General features: G+C 40.2%; 1 protein-coding gene and 1 long non-coding RNA gene across 2 annotated transcripts in view; both read left to right on the top strand.

Moving 5' to 3' along the window:
- Positions 1-19,103, top strand: part of LOC137248786 (uncharacterized) — a 219,732-nt gene extending 200,629 nt beyond the window's left edge. The window contains 1 exon segment of the mRNA XM_067779689.1: positions 17,713-19,103. Within this exon segment, the coding sequence (XP_067635790.1) occupies positions 17,713-19,097 (1,385 nt within the window). The 3' untranslated portion in view covers positions 19,098-19,103.
- A 294-nt stretch (positions 19,104-19,397) lies between these two features.
- LOC137248787 (uncharacterized) overlaps positions 19,398-20,702 on the top strand; it is a 330,700-nt gene continuing 329,395 nt past the window's right edge. Inside the window, exon 1 of the long non-coding RNA XR_010952187.1 lies at positions 19,398-19,551. This is a non-coding gene — a long non-coding RNA (uncharacterized lncRNA). The remainder of the gene's footprint in view (positions 19,552-20,702) is intronic.

Here is a 20,702-nt window from a genome sequence, read left to right as displayed (position 1 = left end):
CATTTCGTTACTATTTGGTGTCATTTAGGGACACTTCCGGGATAATTTTAGGTCTCTTCGAAACCGGTAATTCAGCACACATGGCCGTGGATTTACGGCAAATTATTCGTAAGTAAAATTCGGTATGTTTTATCTTTAATATATCACAGCTTTTTCGTTCTATTTTTAAATGAATCCTGTAACGAACTATTACAACTATAATTAAAATTTTTGTAATATTTTAACCAACTAAATACCCGAAAAAGCAACACTGCTTTCATTTAAAAACTTCTTTTTGGTTTTAGCTAATTGTAGTTTCACTCCTTTGTTCTATGAGTAGTAATTCTTTCACCCCTGTCATATCAATTAATTTAACTTAGAAACAAAATGTATTTTTTTTAATTCGAAAAAAGTGTATTGTACTATTCATGTAAGCGTGCCCATCAGCTCAGTTAGTTCTTTTTTTTTACTGTATTAAAAAATAAAATACATTGACAGAAAAAATTTTTAAACAGACAACTTGATAAGCAGGCTAACGTGAATAGCACATATATTTTATTTTCTCCTTGCGGACGGGGCCGCGGGTAAAGGCTAGTATATTATAAATGGGAAAGTTTGGATGTTAAGATGTTTGGATGTTTGGATGTTTAGATGTTTGGATGTTTGGATGTTTGGATGTTTGGATGTTTGTCCAGACGTTTGTCTTTGTGACTCAATAACGCAAGAACGGCTGGACCGATTTGGATGAAATTTTGCACACATATAGCCAATAGTCTAGAAGGATCTACTAGCTATATATTTTTCAAAAGGGGCGTGGTCCCCGCCCCCTAGGAACAGTTATAATTTAATTATTATATTTTTTCGTCTTTGCGACTGAATCACGCCAGAATGGCTACACGGATTTTGATGAAATTTGGGACACAGACAGTAGTCTACTAGCGTAATTTTTTTCGAACATGGAAAGAGGGGTGGGGGTCCCACGACCCTTCGAGAAATTATTTTTCATAATTTTTACACATTATAACTTTACGTATACTGGCCTTCACCAATATCACAGACTCAAGGGGTCAAAAAAGTCGAGGGCTTACAAAGTAAGCTGTGACACCCTCCGCCCGCCCCCCTTTATCACTCCCTCTGGTGTAAAATCCATAAATTGTTATAACTCAATCTAAATTTTCTCCTAAATCAATAGTTTTTGGTATCTGGTACATACAGAACGAGATCTAGACAATTTTGGAGGAACGATCAGTGGTCCTCTCCTCTACTCCCGCCATCCGCCCTCCATCAATTGTTTTTATTAGCACGCTTTTATTAGCTTTACCTGTATGTTTCTATCTAACTTTTTATTCGCTCCAATGCGCCTGCTGCCTTATTAACATGGTTTTATAATTAGCTTCACCTTATTTGTAATCCCGTAAGGGTCATATCGAGACCCTTCCGGGATCATTTCTGGATGGTTTTCGGGATCGGTCCGGGATTACGCCGGGGTAATTTCGGGACTTTTTCGGGACTATTTCGGGATCATTTTGGGACCCTTCCGGGATCATTTCTGTATAGTTTACGGGATCCGTCCGGGATCCCGTCGGGGTTATTTTGCAACATTTTCGGGACTATTCCGGAATCATTTCGGGACTATTTCGCGATCATTTGGGGACCCTTCCGGCATCATTTCTGGATGGTTTTCGGGATCCGTGCGGGATCTCGTCGGGGTCATATGGGGACTTTTTCGGGATCATTTGAGGGCTCTTCCGGCATCATTTCTGGATGGTTTTCGGGATCCGTCCGGGATATCGTCGGGGTCATTTGGGGACTTTTTCGGGATCATTTGGGGGCTCTTCCGGCATCATTTCTGGATGGTTTTCGGGATCCGTCCGGGATCTCGTCGGGGTCATTTGGGGACTTTTTCGGGATCATTTTGGGGCTCATCCGGCATCATTTCTGGATGGTTTTCGGGATCCGTCCGGGATCCCGTCGGGGTCATTTCGGGACTTTTTCGCGACTAAAACGGGATCATTTGGGAACCCTTTCGGCATCATTTCTGGATGGTTTTCGGGATACGTCCGGGATCCCATTAGGGTAATTTCGAGACTATTAGGGGATCATTTGGGAACCTTTCCGGCATCATTTCTGGATAATTTTCGGGATCCGTCCGGGATGCCGACGAGGTCATTTCGGGACTATTTCGGGATCATTTGGGATACCTACCGGCATCATTTCTGGATGGTTTTTGGGATTCGTCCGGGATCCCGTCGTGGTCCCTTCGGGACTTTTTTTCGACTAATACGGGATCATTTGCGGACCCTTTCGGCATCATTTCTGGATAGTTGTCGGGATCCCGTCACGGTCATTTCGGGACTATTAGGGGATCATTTGAGGACCTTTCCGGCATCATTTCTGTATTGTTTTCGGAATCCTTTCGGGATCCCGTCAGGGTCATTTTGGGACTTTTTTGGGGCTAATACGGGATCATTTGGGGATCCTCTATAGGGGTCGTTTCGTGACTTTTTCTGTTTTATTTCGGGATCATTTGGGGACCCTTCCGGCATAATTTCTTGATGGTTTGCCGGATCCATCAGGGTCATTTCGGGACCATTTTGGGATCATTTGGGGACCCTTCCGAGATCATTTCTGGATCCGTCCGGGATGCCGTAGGAGCCATTTCGGGATCTTTTGTTACTTTTCCGGGATAGTTTTTGGACCCTTCCGGGATCATTTCTGGATCTGTGCGGGATCCCATCTGGGTCATTTCCGGACTATTTCGGGATCATTTTGGGATCCTTCCGGAATCATTTCTGTATGGTTTTGCCGATCCGTCGTTGATTCCCTCGGAGCCATTTCGGAACCTTTTCTGGAGTATGTCGGGGTCATTTGGGGACTTTTTCGGGATCATTTGGGGCTCTTCCGGCATCATTTCTGGATGGTTTTCGGGATCCGTCCGGGATATCGTCGGGGTTATTTCGGGACCTTTTCGGGGCTAATACGGGATCATTTGGGGATCCTCTAGGGGTCGTTTCGTGACTTTTTCTGTATTATTTCGGGATCATTTTGGGACCCTTTCGGCATAATTTCTTGATGGTTTGCCGGATCCATCAGGGTCATTTCGGGACCATTTTGGGATCATTTGGGGACCCTTCCGAGTTCATTTCTGGATCCGTCCGGGATGCCGTAGGAGCCATTTCGGGATTTTTTGTTACTTTTCCGGGATAGTTTTTGCACCCTTCCGGGATCATTTCTGGATCTGTGCGGGATCCCATCTGGGTCAATTCCGGACTATTTCGGGATCATTTTGGACTCCTTCCGGAATCATTTCTGTGTGGTTTTCGCGATCCATCTTGGATCCCCTCGGAGCCATTTCGGAACTTTTTCTGGAGTTAGTCGGGATAATTTAGGGACCCTTCCTGCATATTTTCTGGATGGTTTCTGAGATCCGTCCGGGAGCCCGTCAGGGTAATTTCGGAACTTTTCCGGGACTATTTCGGGATCAATTTGGTACCCTTCAGGCATCATTTCTGTGTGGTTATCTGGATAAGTCTAGAATCGTGTCGTTGTCATTTCGGGTTTTTTTGGGACTACTTCGGGAACTTTTGGAAACACTTCCGGGGCGTTTCTGGATGGTTTTCGGGATCCGTCCGCGGTAGCGTCGGGGTCATTTCGTGGCTTTTTCTGGATAATTTCGTTATCATTTTGGGATCCTATCAGGTTATCAGCTCATAAAGTTCTTTTTTTTACTCAATTACAAAAATAAAATGCATTAGACAGAAAAAAAATTTTAAACAGATAACTTTATAAGCAGGCTAACGTGAATAGCCCACATATTTCATTTTCTCCTTGCGGACGGGGCCGCGGGTAAAGGCTAGTATTATTATAAAACAAGAATTTTTTTGATTAGTCGGTTATTTCATCAACAATTAACGACAATGTGTTTGCCAAAACTTTTCTTTTTAATGCCTGGCTTAATTATATCCTAGGTGAAATGTTATTGTTCTGGTACATTTTACTGACTGAGCAATTTTTTATGGTGAAAGTTCCATTGAAGTAAATTCAAAATTATTTGGGGGCTAACGAAAGTGTGGCGAATTTTAGGGCAATATTGTGAATTTTTACCTGAGTGAAAAAGAAAGAAAAGTACCAATCGTGGCTACTGCCTAAAAAGGACCAAAATTGAGGAAACGGGACCAGCGAACCAAATGGGGTTGGAAGGGACCATTTTTGGTCTAAATAGACCAAAGTGGCAACCATGAAAGCGAAGAAAACTACATTTCAAATTTCTCCACAGACACTGGTGAGTTTCTTGGTGATGACAGCGTTACCACTTGGGCCAGAATCGCGAATAAAAGAACTGGTAACGATATTCGGTTACATAATGTTCTGGGAACTATTTTACCGGTAACGCTCAGAATCGAGGCGTAAAAGTGGCAAACTAATAACAAAAACACCAAGCGTACCTGCAGATACAGGGAATTTAAAGGCAATTATTCAACTAAAGCGCCAACAATGAAACGATATGTGATTTACATATGTAGTAGTATGTATCTATGTATACATGTAATATTAGTTGTAGTAGTAGCTATCAGTACATTTGCAAAGGCTACACATATGGGTGAATATGTGCAAGTGTATATAAAAGACTATTGAGATATTCGTTAAAGCATGAGCAGTTATAATGAATGAATGAGTGGAGCGTTGAGTGTCTCTTAAAAGTTTTTGTTGTGTGTAGGTTCGGTTTCTATGTAAACGAATTTTTTTTTGCTCTCTGTTTTTGATTGTTTTCTTTTTGTATTTTATACAAATGTGCACATTTTTATGATACTCGAATTGTTAGCCGGCTTAAATAGAAAGACCATAAAAGCACAAATAACACAACAACTCGAGTTATAGTAGTTACACAAAAAAAAAAAAAAAAAAAAAAAAAAAAAAAAAAAAAAAAAATTGCGTTGCATACAATAGCCGTGTTTTTTAACACGCGTATATCCGTTTACGCTTAAGACTGCTAAGAGACAAGTTTTTTTGTCGCTTATGAAATAGTAGAATATAAAATCAGTACTTCCAAGTTTCAATAAGTAGTTTTTATCGACTTTTTTAGTCTGTTTTACCATCCCTAATTAAAAAACAAAATGTCATCAGGAGAAATGTAAGTATTTTTGTGTAAATATTATAAAAAATTCTAAATAATTCATATTTACTAAATTTTTTCAGAAAATAATCAAGGAGACGAGGGAGGAGATGCTTCTTTTGTTGCAGTGCTATAGTGCCCGAAAGGACGAGATTGAGCATAGCAAGAAAAAGAAGTATGCTTACGTGAACGTGTTGGAAGATATGTTTGCACGAGGCTTTTTGGTATGTTTATTTTACTAAATTTTGTATTTAAAAGGTTGATTATGTTTTATAATGATTTTGTAGGATACTACTGTAACAATAAAGGAGTTGGAGGCGAAGATGCGCACGCTTTTGATCGCTTATAAAAGCGTCAAAGACAACAACAGGCAGACCGGTGCAACATATTGCCAAGCTCCATTTATGGAAGAAATGGAAGAGATTTTTGGCCGTGAGGCAATAATCTCAAATTCTCACACCCTCAATGTAGGCTCAAGAATGCAAAGGCCATTATCTGAGAGGTGTTCGTTGGCTGCTGTTGGTAATATTTCACTAATTGGTCACCTATTAGTTTCTCTTAAATACAATATTTGTTTATATTTATTGATAGAGTCATGTTTACTTCCTGATACCCTGTTGTTCAGTCAAAAATCATCATCGAACACAGAGTCTCGGTGCAATATGGTTTCCACGTCAAAGGGTTTGTCGAATTGCACTCGTGATCCTTTAGGGTATGTACCATCATCCAGTGGAAACTCATTTTCCAGCTCAGAGTCATTGTGCTATGTAGCCTCCAACCGAGTACTTTTGACTATTGGAACAAGCAATCCCCGAAAAAGAAAGAGTGCAGAGGAGAATTATTATGAAAAAAAGTTGGAGTTGAAATGACAATTTTACGAAGATATAAAAAGAATGATTTCGGAGAAATTAAACGCTCATTAAGCCAAGGATCTCACGCTTTTGTGTACTCAGCGCATCTGTTGTATAAACTTGGGAGAGCGTGAGCCTAACGTGTTGTGAAATCTGAAATACATTGAATCAAATTCATTTACTTAAATGTATTAGTAAACAACTTGTACGTATGTAACACTTACACTTACAGGTCTCAAGCTGAAGCAATTGATCAATTTTTATTAAGATGGAAATGAATTTTAAAATTAAAAAATTAAAAAAAAAAAAACAATGAATTTAAAATGTGATAAGCAATGAATTTAAAAACTTAGTGATAGTCTATTTATTTCCAAATTCATGGCTAAGGGTAAATTAAGTATTTAAAAAAAAAAATAATCGTTAGTATTTTAGAATTTTAAAATTCAAAAAGTTAAAAGAAAACAATGAATTTAAAATGTGATAAGCAATGAATTTAAAAAATTAGTGGTGGTCTATTTATTTCGAAGGGCTAAGGGTAAATTAAGTATTAAAAAAAAATAATTGTTAGTATTTTAGGCAAGTAAGCGAATTTATAAACTGAATTATGTGATGAATGTGTGTAAAGATGTATGTAAATTTAAAATGATTGAACTGAGGAATTTAATTTTGTGCTACTTAGACAAATATATTTTGAATTTGATAATTTACTTTTGTTACAAAAAACAAGACTATATATAGACTACTGAATGGAATACCTCGACTGCTAGTTCGAAAACGACCTGTTTCAGAATTTCTTTGGAAGATGCCATGCGCTTTCGAACTGGCAGCCGATGTATATAAATGAAGTCAGCAAATTTAAATGAATTATATGAATTGATTTTAATTTTTGTCAATCGTGTAACACAGTACCTGTTTTCAGACAGCATACAAAACAGTTAATTTAATAAAGTATACAAGTTTAATTTTATTTCTGTTATAGTATTCAGCGTTGTATCAATGTTACCGGGGCCATTGGGTAACCATTCTATTTTGCGATAGGTCGATCCATCAGCTAAAAATGACTACATTATGAATGGTATTTTCGAATGAAGTTAAAGACATTGTGGATAGTGCTAGATGTGTTTGTTCAATATTACAGCTTTTGTTTCTAGATGGCAACCGCATCGGAAATTCGCCAGGCCTGCTTTTGAATCCGTAATAGGGAATATCCTACCCTGACGTTAACAATTTCTGTCTCCCTCCATCACACTAATGTCTTCTTACCCTTTTCCTTTCTAAGTTTGCCTCTGTTTCTACTGTTGCCCTTACCATCTACGTCTACCTTTAATCTCGACCCCAGTTTAGGCCAATACCTCCGGAGCAGAATAAGATATTGAAATAAAAACCATCATTTGTTCATATCTTTCGTTTGAAACCCATATCGTTAAAACAAAACAAAACTCCTTGGTGGAACCTCTGGTTTATATATAGCTTTCTATCTCCAGAACAGAGCAAAGGTATATAAACCCTCGCTGTATGGTCTCCGGGGTCCATATTTAGGTAGATATCGCCAGGCCCTGGTTACCCAAAAGTATGAAATATATTTAGCTACGTTATCGCATACCTACCATATATATGTACATACAAAATTCGGTTCAGTAATTTCTGAAGGAGTTGTTCCAGTAAAACCATGACACGAGATTATTATATATAATAAATACATTTTAATTCTGATTTTCAATCATACATTAAGCCAGTAGTTTATATTATTTATGGCATTCAAAGGTTTTTAGTGTAGTAAGGAAGTCTCATGTTGGGACTTTTGTTCTCTAAAACTCCAGGCAGTGGAATCATTGTGTCTTTAGTGATTAGCTTATATTCGATTCCCGGATGAACTTTTCTTCGAGACTCCCTACAAGGGATATTTATTGCTTTCGTCATATCTTTGTCGCTTCAACGTACTGGTATTGAATTATAGCTATTGTTACGGTGATGCTGTTATAGAAAAAAAAAACTTATTAAAATAACAATATGGTAATGAGTGGTAGTTTTGACTTTAGGGCACTATTAACTTTGTCGTTTTAAACATCAATTAAAACAAGGAAGGACGGGAAATACCTTTCATGGACGTAGCTGAACTAAGGAAGCGAATTTTTAGATAAAAATTAAATTAAATAGTAGGTAATTTGTGTGAGAATACAAAGTTTCACGTTTATTGTGGCCTGCATGACATAGCTATGAATCACTTATCTGAACAACATATGACGTATACGTAAGTATTTGATAAAATTTTAAACTTGTAGCTTTTAAAATGGGGCAGAAATGACGAAAAGCTTCTTATCTGAACCATCGGTTTGTATGGGGCATAGACTATATCAGCATCACAGGACGGTGCTCGCGGCACTTGACTTGTCAAAAGCTTTTGACACAGTCAAACACAGCACGCTACTCCAAGACATAGGTATATATTAGGCTCACACATGTCCCCCTTTCTAAACAGATGGACTGCTAAATATCTGAATGGTTAGCAAGCGTCGGTTCAATTTAGGAACGAAATCTCAAAGCTAAGGAAAATTAAAAAGAGGGTTGTTGTTGTTGTAGAGATAAGGTTTCTCCCCAAAGGCTTTGTGGAATGTTATCGATGTGATGGTCCATTGCCGGATACAGATTCGGTAAGCTCCGGTAACACAGCACCATTAAGGTGCTAGCCCGATCATCTCGGGAACGATTTATGTGGCCACGTTAAACCATCAGGCCATCCCTCCCTCCCCACCCCTAAGTTCAATGAGGAGCTTGGGGTCGCCAGAGCCTCGTCTGTTAGTGAAACAGGATTCGCCGCGGATAGGTGAGGTTGACAGTTGGGTTTGGAGAAGCTATATATTGCGCTGGCAACCTGAAGGGTTGCGCTGTACAGCCCCTTGAATGTGGTATTTTAGTCGCCTCTTACGACAGGCATACCTACCGCAGGTATATTCTGACCCCCTGGGGGTCCCGCTGGGGGGTCCCACAGGATGGTGTCCAATCCCCGGCTAATCTCATTTCTACATATCAAGGTTCCCTTCCCACCAGAAGGAGTTACAATCATTTCCTATGCCGGCGCCTGCACGATTATGGTAATGGGACCTGGCCCTCCTCGATCTTTTTAGTTTCGATCAGGATCTACATTTTGGTGAGCATGCAGCCGCAATTGTACCGAAAATCCAGAGCCGTAATAAAACGTCAAATCCCTTGCTGGTAGTACTTGGGGAAAATACAAAGAAACGCTCATTACCACATACAAAGCAATTGGCCAGCCGATTGCATGCTACGCGTCCCCTATATGGTCAACAAGCCTAAAAACTACTCACTGGAAGAAGCTACAGGCCTGCCGAAATACTGCTCTCAGAACCGCAACGGGCTGTCTTCTTATGTCACCAGAACACCATCTACATAATGAGGCGAGAATACTCCCCATTAGAGAGAGAAATTAAATGCTAACCAATCAAACACAGAAACCTGGGAATCCCAACAGACATCTGATTGATGAGCCTACACCGCCAAGGGGCTTAAGGAGGCAACTCCGTAAGCATTATGAGGAAATACGGCATCTGAGAACGCAGCCGTATGAAGCTAAAAAACACAAGCAGGTCCTCAGTGAAATCCACATACAGGCGTCGGACCCCTATGACAGGAATTGTCCATTGAATCAGTCATGTACTCAAAAAACAATACCCAAAACTAGCAGAGGAACGCGCGTTACTCTAGCTCAGCTTCGATCTGGGTACTGTAACAGGTTAAACTCTTACCTATCCAGAATCAACCCCGACATACAAAACATATGTCCTGCTTGTAACGTGTCCCCACATGACACCGACCATCTCTTCAAATGTATTGCGGAACCAACGCCTATAACACCCCTCTTAATATAGTCCACCCCTGTTGAAACAGAAAGTTTCCTTGGACATTGATGATGATTGATGGATGGGGCAAAGCACAGCTATAACAACAACAGCAGGTGGACAACCCGGAAAGAGAGGCAGAAACTGGGCGGACAGTAGGGGTGAGATCTTGGCGGATCAAATAGAAAACGACGTTTTGCACAATAAACGGAGACGCCCCCACACGTATGGTAGGAAGCTGTCACAGTTCGCCGGATATTTCAATCGTGAGCGCAGAACTCGTAAACTACGTCAACTGGCAGCTGATGGTAACATTGGCATCCGACCACCTGCCTATACTTATTTCGCTCGAGCGTTCTGCCGACTTCATCGTCACAGAAAAACGCACTTTCATTAACTTTAAAAAAGGAAAGTGGGACGAATAGAAATCCTTTACAGACAACCGCTTTGCTGCCCGCCAAGGAGAGCGTGCTTTCCGCAAGGTCATTTCATTCCCGCTGGTAGAATTCCCGAAATTCGGCCCCACTTCCCGGCGGAGGCCGCAAGTTTAGCGAGAAAACGTGGCCTTATAAGACAGCTCGATCCCGGCGACCCCCAAATAAGGGATTGTTTATGGATGAACACAAGCGGGCGAAATGGGAGGAGCACCTAAGCGGTTGTAACCTCTCTGCCGGTGTAGGTAAACTTTGGTTCACCTTAAGTCCCTATCGAATCCGTCTAGGCACAATGACAAAGTTTCCATCGCCTTAGGCGATAAAGTGCTGTCGGATGCGAAAAAATGCGCGAGCGCTTTCTGCCGACAATATATAATGCATTCCACGGTCGACAAAGAGGTTGAGGATGCCATCGGTCATGCTCAACCATCCAAAGCAGTGGGCCCAGACGGCATAGCCATGCCGGTGCTTAAAAGCCTAGAGAAAGAGGGTTTCAAATATTTAGCACATGTCTTCAGCCTGTCTTTCCACCTTTGTCATACCCGAAAAATGGCAAATGGCCAAGGTGGTCCCGCTACTAAATCCTGGGAAACCAGCTAACATAGGAGAGTCAAATCGCCCGATATCTCTCCTATCGCCAGTAGCCAAGACGCTTGAAGCCATTTTGCTCCCCCACTTCAAAGCAAATTTGCAGCTAGCCTGCCATCAGCATGGCTTCATAAAAATCCATAGCACCACCACCGCGCTAAATGTTGCGGTTTAAATCAAAACCGCCACCATAGAACATTACTCGTTGCGCTAGACTTATCAAAAGCTTTTGAAACGGTCAACCATGGCACGTTACTGAAAGACCTGGAAGGGTCTACTCTTCTCCTATGACTTAAAAGGTGGACCGTAAATTACCTGGGTGGTCGGCAGGCATCGGTGCAATTTAAAAATTAAACATCTAAACCAAGAAGAATTAAACAGGGGATGCCTCAGGGTGGTGTCCTATCCCTACTTTTGTTTAATTTCTACATTTCTAAGCTACCTTCGCCACCAGAAGGAGTTGCTATCGTTTCCTACGCCGATTACTGCACAATAATGGCCACAGGCCCAGGGCAACAGATCGATGAGCTTTGCAACACAATAAACGGCTACCTCCGTGATCTCTCCAGTTTTTCGCCCCGCGAAACCTGGGAATCCCAACAGACATCTGATTGATTAGCCAACACCGCCTAGGGACTTAAGGAGTAATCTCCGTAAGGACTTTGGGGAAATACGGAACCTAAGAACTCAGCCGTATGAAACAAAAAAACACAAGCAGGTCCTTGGTGAGCTCCACAAACAGGCGTCGGACCTTTATGCCAGGAATTTCCCGGTGAATCCAGTACTCAAAGAACAGTACCCAAAACTTGCGGAAGAGGAACGCATGCTCCCCAGGGAAACGCGAGTCACTCCGGCTGAACGTCATTCTGGATACTGTAACAGGCTAAACTCTCACCTATCCAGAATCAACCCCGACATACAAAATGTATGCCCCGCTTGCAATGTGACCCCACATCACACCAACCATCTCTTTAATTGTAATGTGGAACAAACGCCTCTAACACCCCTTTCATTATGGTCCACCCCTGTTGAAACAGCAAGTTTCCTTGGACTTCCGTTAGAGGATATTGATGACAATTTGTGATCGGTCACATCTTTTGGATGGGGCGAAGCACTGCTACAACAACAGCAACAGAGGCAGCAACTGCATCACCCATCGATCCCGAGCCGTTCCTGCCAGTTGGCTTACAGGGGCATTTATTAGTAGAAGGGAGGGAGAAGAGAGAGGAACACTGGAGCAATACGCCAGGTTTCAGAAAATCTAAGATACTGTTTGGAGGTTATAGCACAAGTCGCTACAGGGCAATAATAGACCTGTCGCATGATAACCTAAGAATCCCAAGAGCTGTTCTTACAGGGCATTATAGACTGAACAGCCGTATGCAGAACCTGGGCATACTGTCGAATAGCACATGCCGATTTTGTGATCAATGAGCAAACGGCCATATCCTCCAAGAATGCGTTGCAATCTCAAGACGTAGGGGTAAGTTAATGGGCTCACCATGGCCAGAGCATTCCCACATTTAATCCCCCAAGCCAAGAACACTGCAAGGGTCCATCAAGGAAGTCGACTAGGATCAGGTGCTGTGAAGGAAATGTGCAAGTCACTGTGCAATCCTCAATAAATTATCTATCTATCTACGTTCCGGTAACAAGCACCATTGATGTACTAGCCCGATCATCTCGGTAACTTTGATATGACTACAATAAACCTTCTAGGGTTTGAATATTAATAATGACCGCAATGCGAAAGTCTGCTAAAATTTACCATTATCCATGGAATGCACGATATATAACTTTCCACATTGTGACTCTGTAATGAAAAAACCAAAATTGACTAAAATTTTAACTGGCTGTGGGTAATAAGGTGATGATGTCCTCTCTTAGCGCAATGTAATGACAATGGCGACGCAGGGAAAATGACAAAAATCTTGTAAATCTACTGATCATAATTAATTAATTCCACCATTTCTATGCAGTTCTATGCATACATACATATGTATTTTAATCTCCAAACGCTAATTAAAGAAATGAATTGGTATTTACATGAACTTCGAACTCTTTGGTATTTGCTTTCTTCAATTTATTATCAACCAACGCATGACAAATTATCACTAACAAATTCATACATGTTGTTTATATATTTAAAATAGTAGGCAATTTACTTACCCTTTCTGGTGTGATGATTCCTGGACAATCGAGTCTGACTAGACGCGATTTATTTTGCCTTAAGACAGGGTGTTTAACGCGAACCATATCATGTTAGGGCACACCTTTGGTGAGGCAAACAATCAAAGAAATTTCTGCTTCTAATGCTTCTAGGATAGCAGCAGCAGCTCCCGGTGGCGGCACATAAATAACAGTTGCATGCGGATCAGTTGCATTTTTTGCTTCGGCTACCTATTCAATTTTAATTCACATTATATTATCTACAATTCAATTTTTAATCAATACAAATATAAATTACCGAAGCAAATACTGGCAAACCAAGATGCGTAGTTGCACCCTTTTTTGGGGAAATACATCCAACCAGTTTGGTACCGTATTCCAAAGAAATTTGGTTGTAGAAAGTACCTTGTTTACAGGTAAATCCTTGGCAAATGAAACGTGAATCTGCACTTAATTGTAGGATTCCTCTTATTTTGGCATATTCAGAGCTGAATCGCACCCCGGCAGAGATGTTATCTATTAAATTAGTATAACACTTTTTTTATTATTTAAAAATGCACATACGTATGAATGAAAAGCAGGAAATAAAAAATGTTGTTGTTGTACCGATGACACTCCCCTTTATGGCCTTTGTTGGTCCTTTGCCGGATGCAGATCGGGTACGCTCCGGGAACAAACACCATTAAAGTACCAGCCCGACCATCTCGGAAGCGATTTAGTATGACCACATGAAACCTTCTAGGCCATCCCGTTGTTTCTATATAACTTAATATTATTTTGGGCGAAAGCCGCCAACGCAGAAAGGTGTTCTGTCATTTAGAAGTGCCTAAACAAAGCACAAGAATTTTTCCTTTTTACACACCAGGTTAAGCGAGGTTTCTGCCTTTTAATGTTTTCCGGAATAATTAATGAACTGTCATAAATACAGTTCTGCCAAGTTTTTGTGGCATTTTGACATTTGCGGGGCAGTGCTGCCAAATGTTTTATATGGCTATGCGCAACTGTCGATGGCCGTTTTTTTTACCCGTAAACGTAAACGTATATACGCGTGTTAAAAAACACGGCTAATAATGAAAAAAAAAAAGAACGAATATATTCATAAAAAGCAACAAAAATGCTTGAAAAAAATTCTATTTCCTACTCAAATGGCAACAATTGTGATAAAAAGCATATAAAACTTCAGTTTATTTGTGGGCAGATTGTTAAGTGTGCATACAAATTTTTGATGTAGGTTCCTATGGATTTGTGTGTGTATGTGTTTTGTATTTGTATACCAAATTACTTTCTATGTATGTCATATTTATTTTGTTTGTATAACACAGAACATTTTTGTTTGCTTTAAGTGACTGGTTCAAGTGACTAACTAAGCAAGGCGACAATTCATTTGGGTGCAATTTATATTTGCTTGCACAATAAGCTTAGATTTTTGCTCAAATTCAATGCAAGTGACCCAGTAGGGAATTAATGCATAAATATTTGAAATTCTGTATGATATAGAAGCATCTTATTTTTGTAAAGAAAACACATTTTTCACTTATTTTTTTTGTTAACTTTTATGTAAGAGGATATTTAAAACTTGTATGACTAACACTCTGGACTCAACAGTCTATCGATATGAGCTCTCCATAAACTTGAAATATACACTGATCGACAGTTTCATTCCACTGCAAATGTCTTTGCTTTGAAGGTTTGACGTACATTTACTTGTGACTTTGTTTTGCAGCTAAATAAAACTTTTATAGGACTCATCGTTTGGATACTACCCACTATTTGGCACCATCATCTTGGTGCATATATTTTGGGACAAACCTTTAAGGACGCTTATTTCGGGAAATACTTTTTTCGGCATATATTTGCGTCTCCAATTTTCAGTTTGTGGTCATAATTTCAAGACTAACATTTGGTGAGGCATTCCAAATAACATTTAATATTTTGGGACAAATTCAATAATTCAAATTCTATTAGAAACAACACTTTCAGCAAGTTTTTTCGTACTTTTCACAAGAGAATGACAGCCTTACCAATCCGGGACAACTTCTGGCAAAAACATAGCGACAGCTGCGTAAAACATCATAGCATATTGGATGTCGTTTCAAAAATATTAAATCTCACAAAAATTTTAAAACATCCTCGCTTTATCTGAATAAGTTTGAAGAACAAGATATTTTCAGTCTCCTTTTCGTACTTTTTTAAAAAAATTACATAAATCGCTTCTGCTTTGCTTTTAGCAACCAATTTCAAAGTCATGCCACTAAAAATATTTGGGACAAATCTTGAAGAATCCAATTTTTTTGGGACAGTCTGTAAATATAGAGTAAGTTTAAAAAAATTTCTTTCCTTTTTTGTCGAAAATTTAATAGAAAACGAATGTTCTTTGTGTTTTAGGACACAAATTTTAAAATATTTTTGGGGCAGTCCTTAAAAATCTTTCCTCAGTTGAAAGTGCAATTTTAATTCAGTTTTCTCAAATCCCATGCAAAGGCGATAGCTTTTAAAGTTTTGTGGTATTATTTAAAATTTCAAAACTTTTGGGACAATCCTTAAACATAAGAATACCTCTTAAAAGGAATTTCTATTTCCTTAAAAAAGGTTTAAAAACGCATTCAGTGCCTAGTTGGTCTGTCGAGCTATATTTAAATGTGTATTTAGACTGTCCCGAGTAAATCAGGATTTTTAAAGTTTTGTCCCAAAAATTTAAAGGGTATGAGTTCATGTCACACCGTTCCGTGTGAACTCTGTAAACACAAATACACATTTAAATATAGATCGACAGGCCATTTCATGTTTGCTTTTATTGCATATTTTAATATAAAGAAACAAATTTAAAATCTTTTAGTGCAATTTATAAATAATAGAAAACTTTTAAAAGCGACGTATTTATTTTGTTTTGGTGATGGAAAATCGAAATCAACAATAGTTTTTGATGTAATTTTCTACTTATCGCTTAAAAAACGAATGTTTATTAATATTGGGACAAAATTAAAAAAAGTTTTTTTTGGGGACAACCATTAACAATAAAATGCAACAAAAACAATTTTTTTAAATATAAATATAAAAATAATCCATATACTTATTTGAAAAACCATTTTTTTTTGGGACCACCATTTATAACTAACCGATTTTTTAGAAAAACTCTTCGTGCGTACATTTTGCAAGTTCTATGCAACAAAAATGTTTTTTTTTTTTAAATTCACAAATTTTTGGGACAACTTCTAAACATCAGAGAACTTTTGAAAAACTTTCAAAAATAATGAATTTACGTATCTGAAAACATTTTTTCTGGGAGAACCATTAATATTTAACCGAATGTTAATAAGAATCCTTCGTTTAAATACTTTAGTCTAAGAAAAGGTGATAGCGCCTAATATATACCAAAAACTAAAATGTTATTAATGTACACCGGTACCCATTTAGTGAGGCTATGTTTGCGTGTATTTAGATGTTAGGTGGTTTTTAATAAAAAAATGTGGCAATTTTCGGAATTTACTTGGCTATATAAGGAACTACCCGTCAATTTTCATACGAAATCTCAGAATGCAACAAGGTAATATCTTCTTATTCTAAGGAGAATGTGCTTAATTGCTTCATAAAAGATTTTAAAGGGCTTTTGAAAAGTTATTCTAGAACGGCTACAATACAAAAAAAATCTATGAGCTTCAACTTGCAGGAATTTCTTTGCTTTAAGTGAGATATTTTTTTGTTTGTTAATACAATTTTATGCCCCTGATAGATATACACACGCATGCAGCAGGAAGCATTTACTGTTAGAGCAGACATCCGCTTTGGATGTACGTGCAAAATGAAATGTTCCTGGAACTTTTATACTTGCACTTATATTAAGACTCTGACGCACATAGAAGCCACTAAAATCTAACAGCTCACGCATGCTGATATGTAAAATAGAGTATTAGCATAAAAGCTAATGAAGGATACGGATATAGTGGAACGTGTGGTCATAACCTCAGAGAGGGTCGTAATATTTGCGAATGCCACAAAACGGGCATTAGACATTGAAGCCTGCATGGTTGTTTAAGGCCAAGTGATGCGCTGAAGGTGTCGGTTAAGTTGTACTAATGCGAAAGCACAAATACACACACATCTGATATGTACAAGTCTGCAACTTAACATTTATTGCCACACACTTTGCGCTTACAGCTGACTGAAGTTTAATCTCAACGAAATATACCCAGTTGACCAAATTTACATTGTACAAGTTTGCATGTTTGCTATGTTGGCGTGTCTGGGAGCATAAATATATGCCTGTATGTTTATGGCCTGTAACCAAATAACGCTGCTTTGGTAGTTAATTAAGGTAAAGTAGTAATGGCTGATTAAACGACACATTCGCCAGCGGAAATGATCCTGCGGCGAAAATCTGTGGGGCTTCATTGCGCATATGCGGCTATGAAAATATTAGCGCATTTATGCTTGATTGTGTGTATTTCTGTTTAAGTAAATAAGCAATCCACAGAGTTGACCACAAATGCGGCGGAGTATTTCATGTCATTTTAACTATCTTCGTAGCTCTGCAGTTCAGCCACTAGTTGTAGCAGGGAGATCAATTTAGTTCTGAAGGTATTTCTCTACACTGTGATATGACCAGAAGATGTCACCCGAATTTGTATGACCACATTCTAGCAGACAACGTTCCCTTTTACAAAATTTTCTAAATCTATTTTACTTACAATTTAGCTGACTCTAATTTTTCCATCTCTTTCCAGGTTACGGTGGAATCTCACCGCGCACACAATGGGGACGCGTAGCTGCACTCGTCTACGCACTCTTTGGCATACCCATCGTTCTTCTCTACCTATCCGCCATGGGCGAGGGTCTATCCGCCGGTATGCGCTGCCTCTTTCGTAAAGCGCGCTCCAAAAGCGCCGTCAGCAATGGCAGTGGTAATGGTGGCAACAATAGCGGTGGTGGCATTAGTGGGAGTGGTGGCTCGGTTAGCGGCAATGGTAAAATACCACCCAGCGATAGCGTCAAGAGTGAGAGCAAATATTATCATCAAAGCAGCGGTAGCGGGAAATTGCATCCCAATGCAGCGCATCACTATGGCCTGCCAAAGAGCGCTTATCACAGTGGCGCAATGACGTTGAACGGGCACTCGTATGCGCATAGCCCAAGCGTGCCCATCTCTATTTGCGTTATGCTGTTAGTTTGCTATATCACATCTGGAGCCATGCTCTTTCATAAACTACAGAATTGGAGCGTGCTTGAGTCACTGTACTTCTGCTTTACTTCACTAGGCACGATCGGTTTTGGCGAGTTGGCGCCCACCGGCAATCTTACGCTTTATCTTGCCTCCGCTTATATACTAGTTGGCATGGCAGTGGTGGCGATGTGCTTTAGTCTCATACAAACAGAGATTGTTATGTGGTTGCGCAAATTTTGCGTGCAGGATCACGTTATACCACAGGGTGAAGATGTAGCGCTCGTATCTGTAGCAGTCACGCCGAAATCATCCTGAAAACGACCGCCTGCTGAGCTGCTTGCTTTGGGTGGTGGTGTAGGTGGTGGCGGTGTTAATAACAACTCAAGCGTGCCGCCACCAATTGGCGGCTTCGGCGGCAATACACTCGGTCATCATCAGACAATGTTTTTCGGACCAGCGCATACGCTCACACAATACAGTTCGCTGCCGCGGCGTTCTGCGGGCATAGCGGGCTCAGCATTTCAGCGTAATACGCCCATACGACGTTCCACCGGCATACCCGAACACCATATGGAATATTTTGTGCCGCGCAGCATAAGCGAATTCAATTTATCGGGTGTTGGCGATTTAGCGCTACCGCCACCACGACGCTACTCACCCACCATACAACACAGCAGTGGTGGCATGGGCTGGCAGCTTGGACCACCACAAACGCTCATTTGCACAGCGCAACCACCACCAACGACAACACAACAAATGCAAATTGTTATGAAACCGCGTGAAAAGATGGTCACCTTTGAAGATGAATCGAAAGCTATGAATGCGGCGACAGCTATGAATGTGGCTACAACGAATGCCAGCACAGCGACGCATTGTCCACACGGTGTACCGACGACGCCGCGTAAAGCGGGCGGTATGATGGGCGGTGGAGGTGATATGTTTATGTGACGAGAATCATTACGGTGACCGCTCGGTCTGCTAATGAGTGACAGGGCTAGTGACGATGCAGTCGCGGCGTATGCAGCAATGGGCGCTGCAGCTATGTTGGATGGCAGCAATGGTGGCACAGCAGGAATTGGCACAGCACACATAGCGTCAACGGCGTCAGCTACAACAACATCTGTGGGGGGTGTAAGCACGTTGAGTGCTGGTTCGGACAGTGATGACAATGAACGCGATTCGTTAGCGGGCAGTTTAAGTGAGTTGCCAACAAAACCGAAATCAACGCCTGGTGATGTGATACGCGTATGAGCGAGGGGACTAACCAAGTAAGGAAGGGTTAAACAAGTGCGAGTATGTTGCTACCAAAACAATAGTTAGTAAAACACAGATATTGTCTTCACTACATAAGCCTGCACTCACCAGAATTGGTATTCGTCTAGAAAAATAACAAAAAGAAATCGTGAGTATTCGCTTTACATATTAACATACTTATAAGAATCTACTTACTTAGTCCTTTCAGATTAAGTTGAATTGTAAGTTTTAAGCTAAATGTGGAAAATGGATGCTAGGGCGAGCGAATGTAGTGTGACCTGTTTTCTTTCAATTACGCTTTACGTAATTTTTGTTTTTCTTATGCAGTGTAATTTAACCATTTTCAGACTTTTTTCTATTCGATATATTATAGCCTTTTTGCAAGTATCTATGCAACCGAGAAGTTGCAATCTCAACCCGACGTTTAGGCCACCAATAAACCCTTTTTTAATGACCAAAGTCCGTACTACTCAGGATCGGAAGTGATAGTGCGTGCCTTATCATAGGTAAACCAAACCAACCTTATGATTTGCATTTGGGAAGCGCTGGTCAGATCATATTTGCCTTGATAATGATGTTCGCTCTCGCACGGAATTAAAGGAAAGCTATAGGTGTACCTTCCCAATAATTTTCGGGAATGATGCGGCTGGTCGAACCTCTATTAGCATATCAATTCTACAGTTGCCCTCAATATCTCTTTGTCCAGGTACCCATAAAAGGCTGATACTGAAGTGCTAAGCCATCTCATTGAGGGTCTGTGGCATTCAATGACCGCCTTTGTGTTGTCAACACATGAGTCCAAGGCCTTTAGTGTGGCCTGCCTGTTTGAGACAATTATCACTCTTTGTCCGTCTTTAGTCACTGGTTCCGACATCACAACGTACTGCTAAAATTTCCGCTTCATTTACCCTATAATGGCCTGGGAGACGAAAAGTCCCAGGTCAGGTGAAAAAACAAAATTTGCCCCATCTTCCTATCAACCTTAGAGTTATCGGTAAATATGTTGATGGCACCCTCAACGCTTCGCAATCAAGTTTGGCGTTTTGAATTTACTTTCTTGCGGGAAGACTATTGTTTTTGTGGGTCGAGCGCGTGTCTTGAACTTCTTCCTTAAGGCTGAGCGACCCATCAGTGACAAATACCAAGACTGGATAGCAGCTTCATTTGAACTGTCTTTACCATATGCGTGTTGAGCTTGCGGAAGAAGCGAATTTTGAATTTATATTCTGAACTTGTGTTCCAGAAGAGAAGATGGGCCTATAGGTTTAATATTAATCGTGTAAGAGTCGGAGAATTTCC

This window comes from Eurosta solidaginis, chromosome 4 (genome assembly GCF_040869045.1).
Source record: "Eurosta solidaginis isolate ZX-2024a chromosome 4, ASM4086904v1, whole genome shotgun sequence".
Lineage (NCBI taxonomy): Eukaryota > Metazoa > Arthropoda > Insecta > Diptera > Tephritidae > Eurosta > Eurosta solidaginis.
Note: the sequence above shows the minus strand (reverse complement) of the source record. Positions and strands in the feature narration are given on the sequence as shown.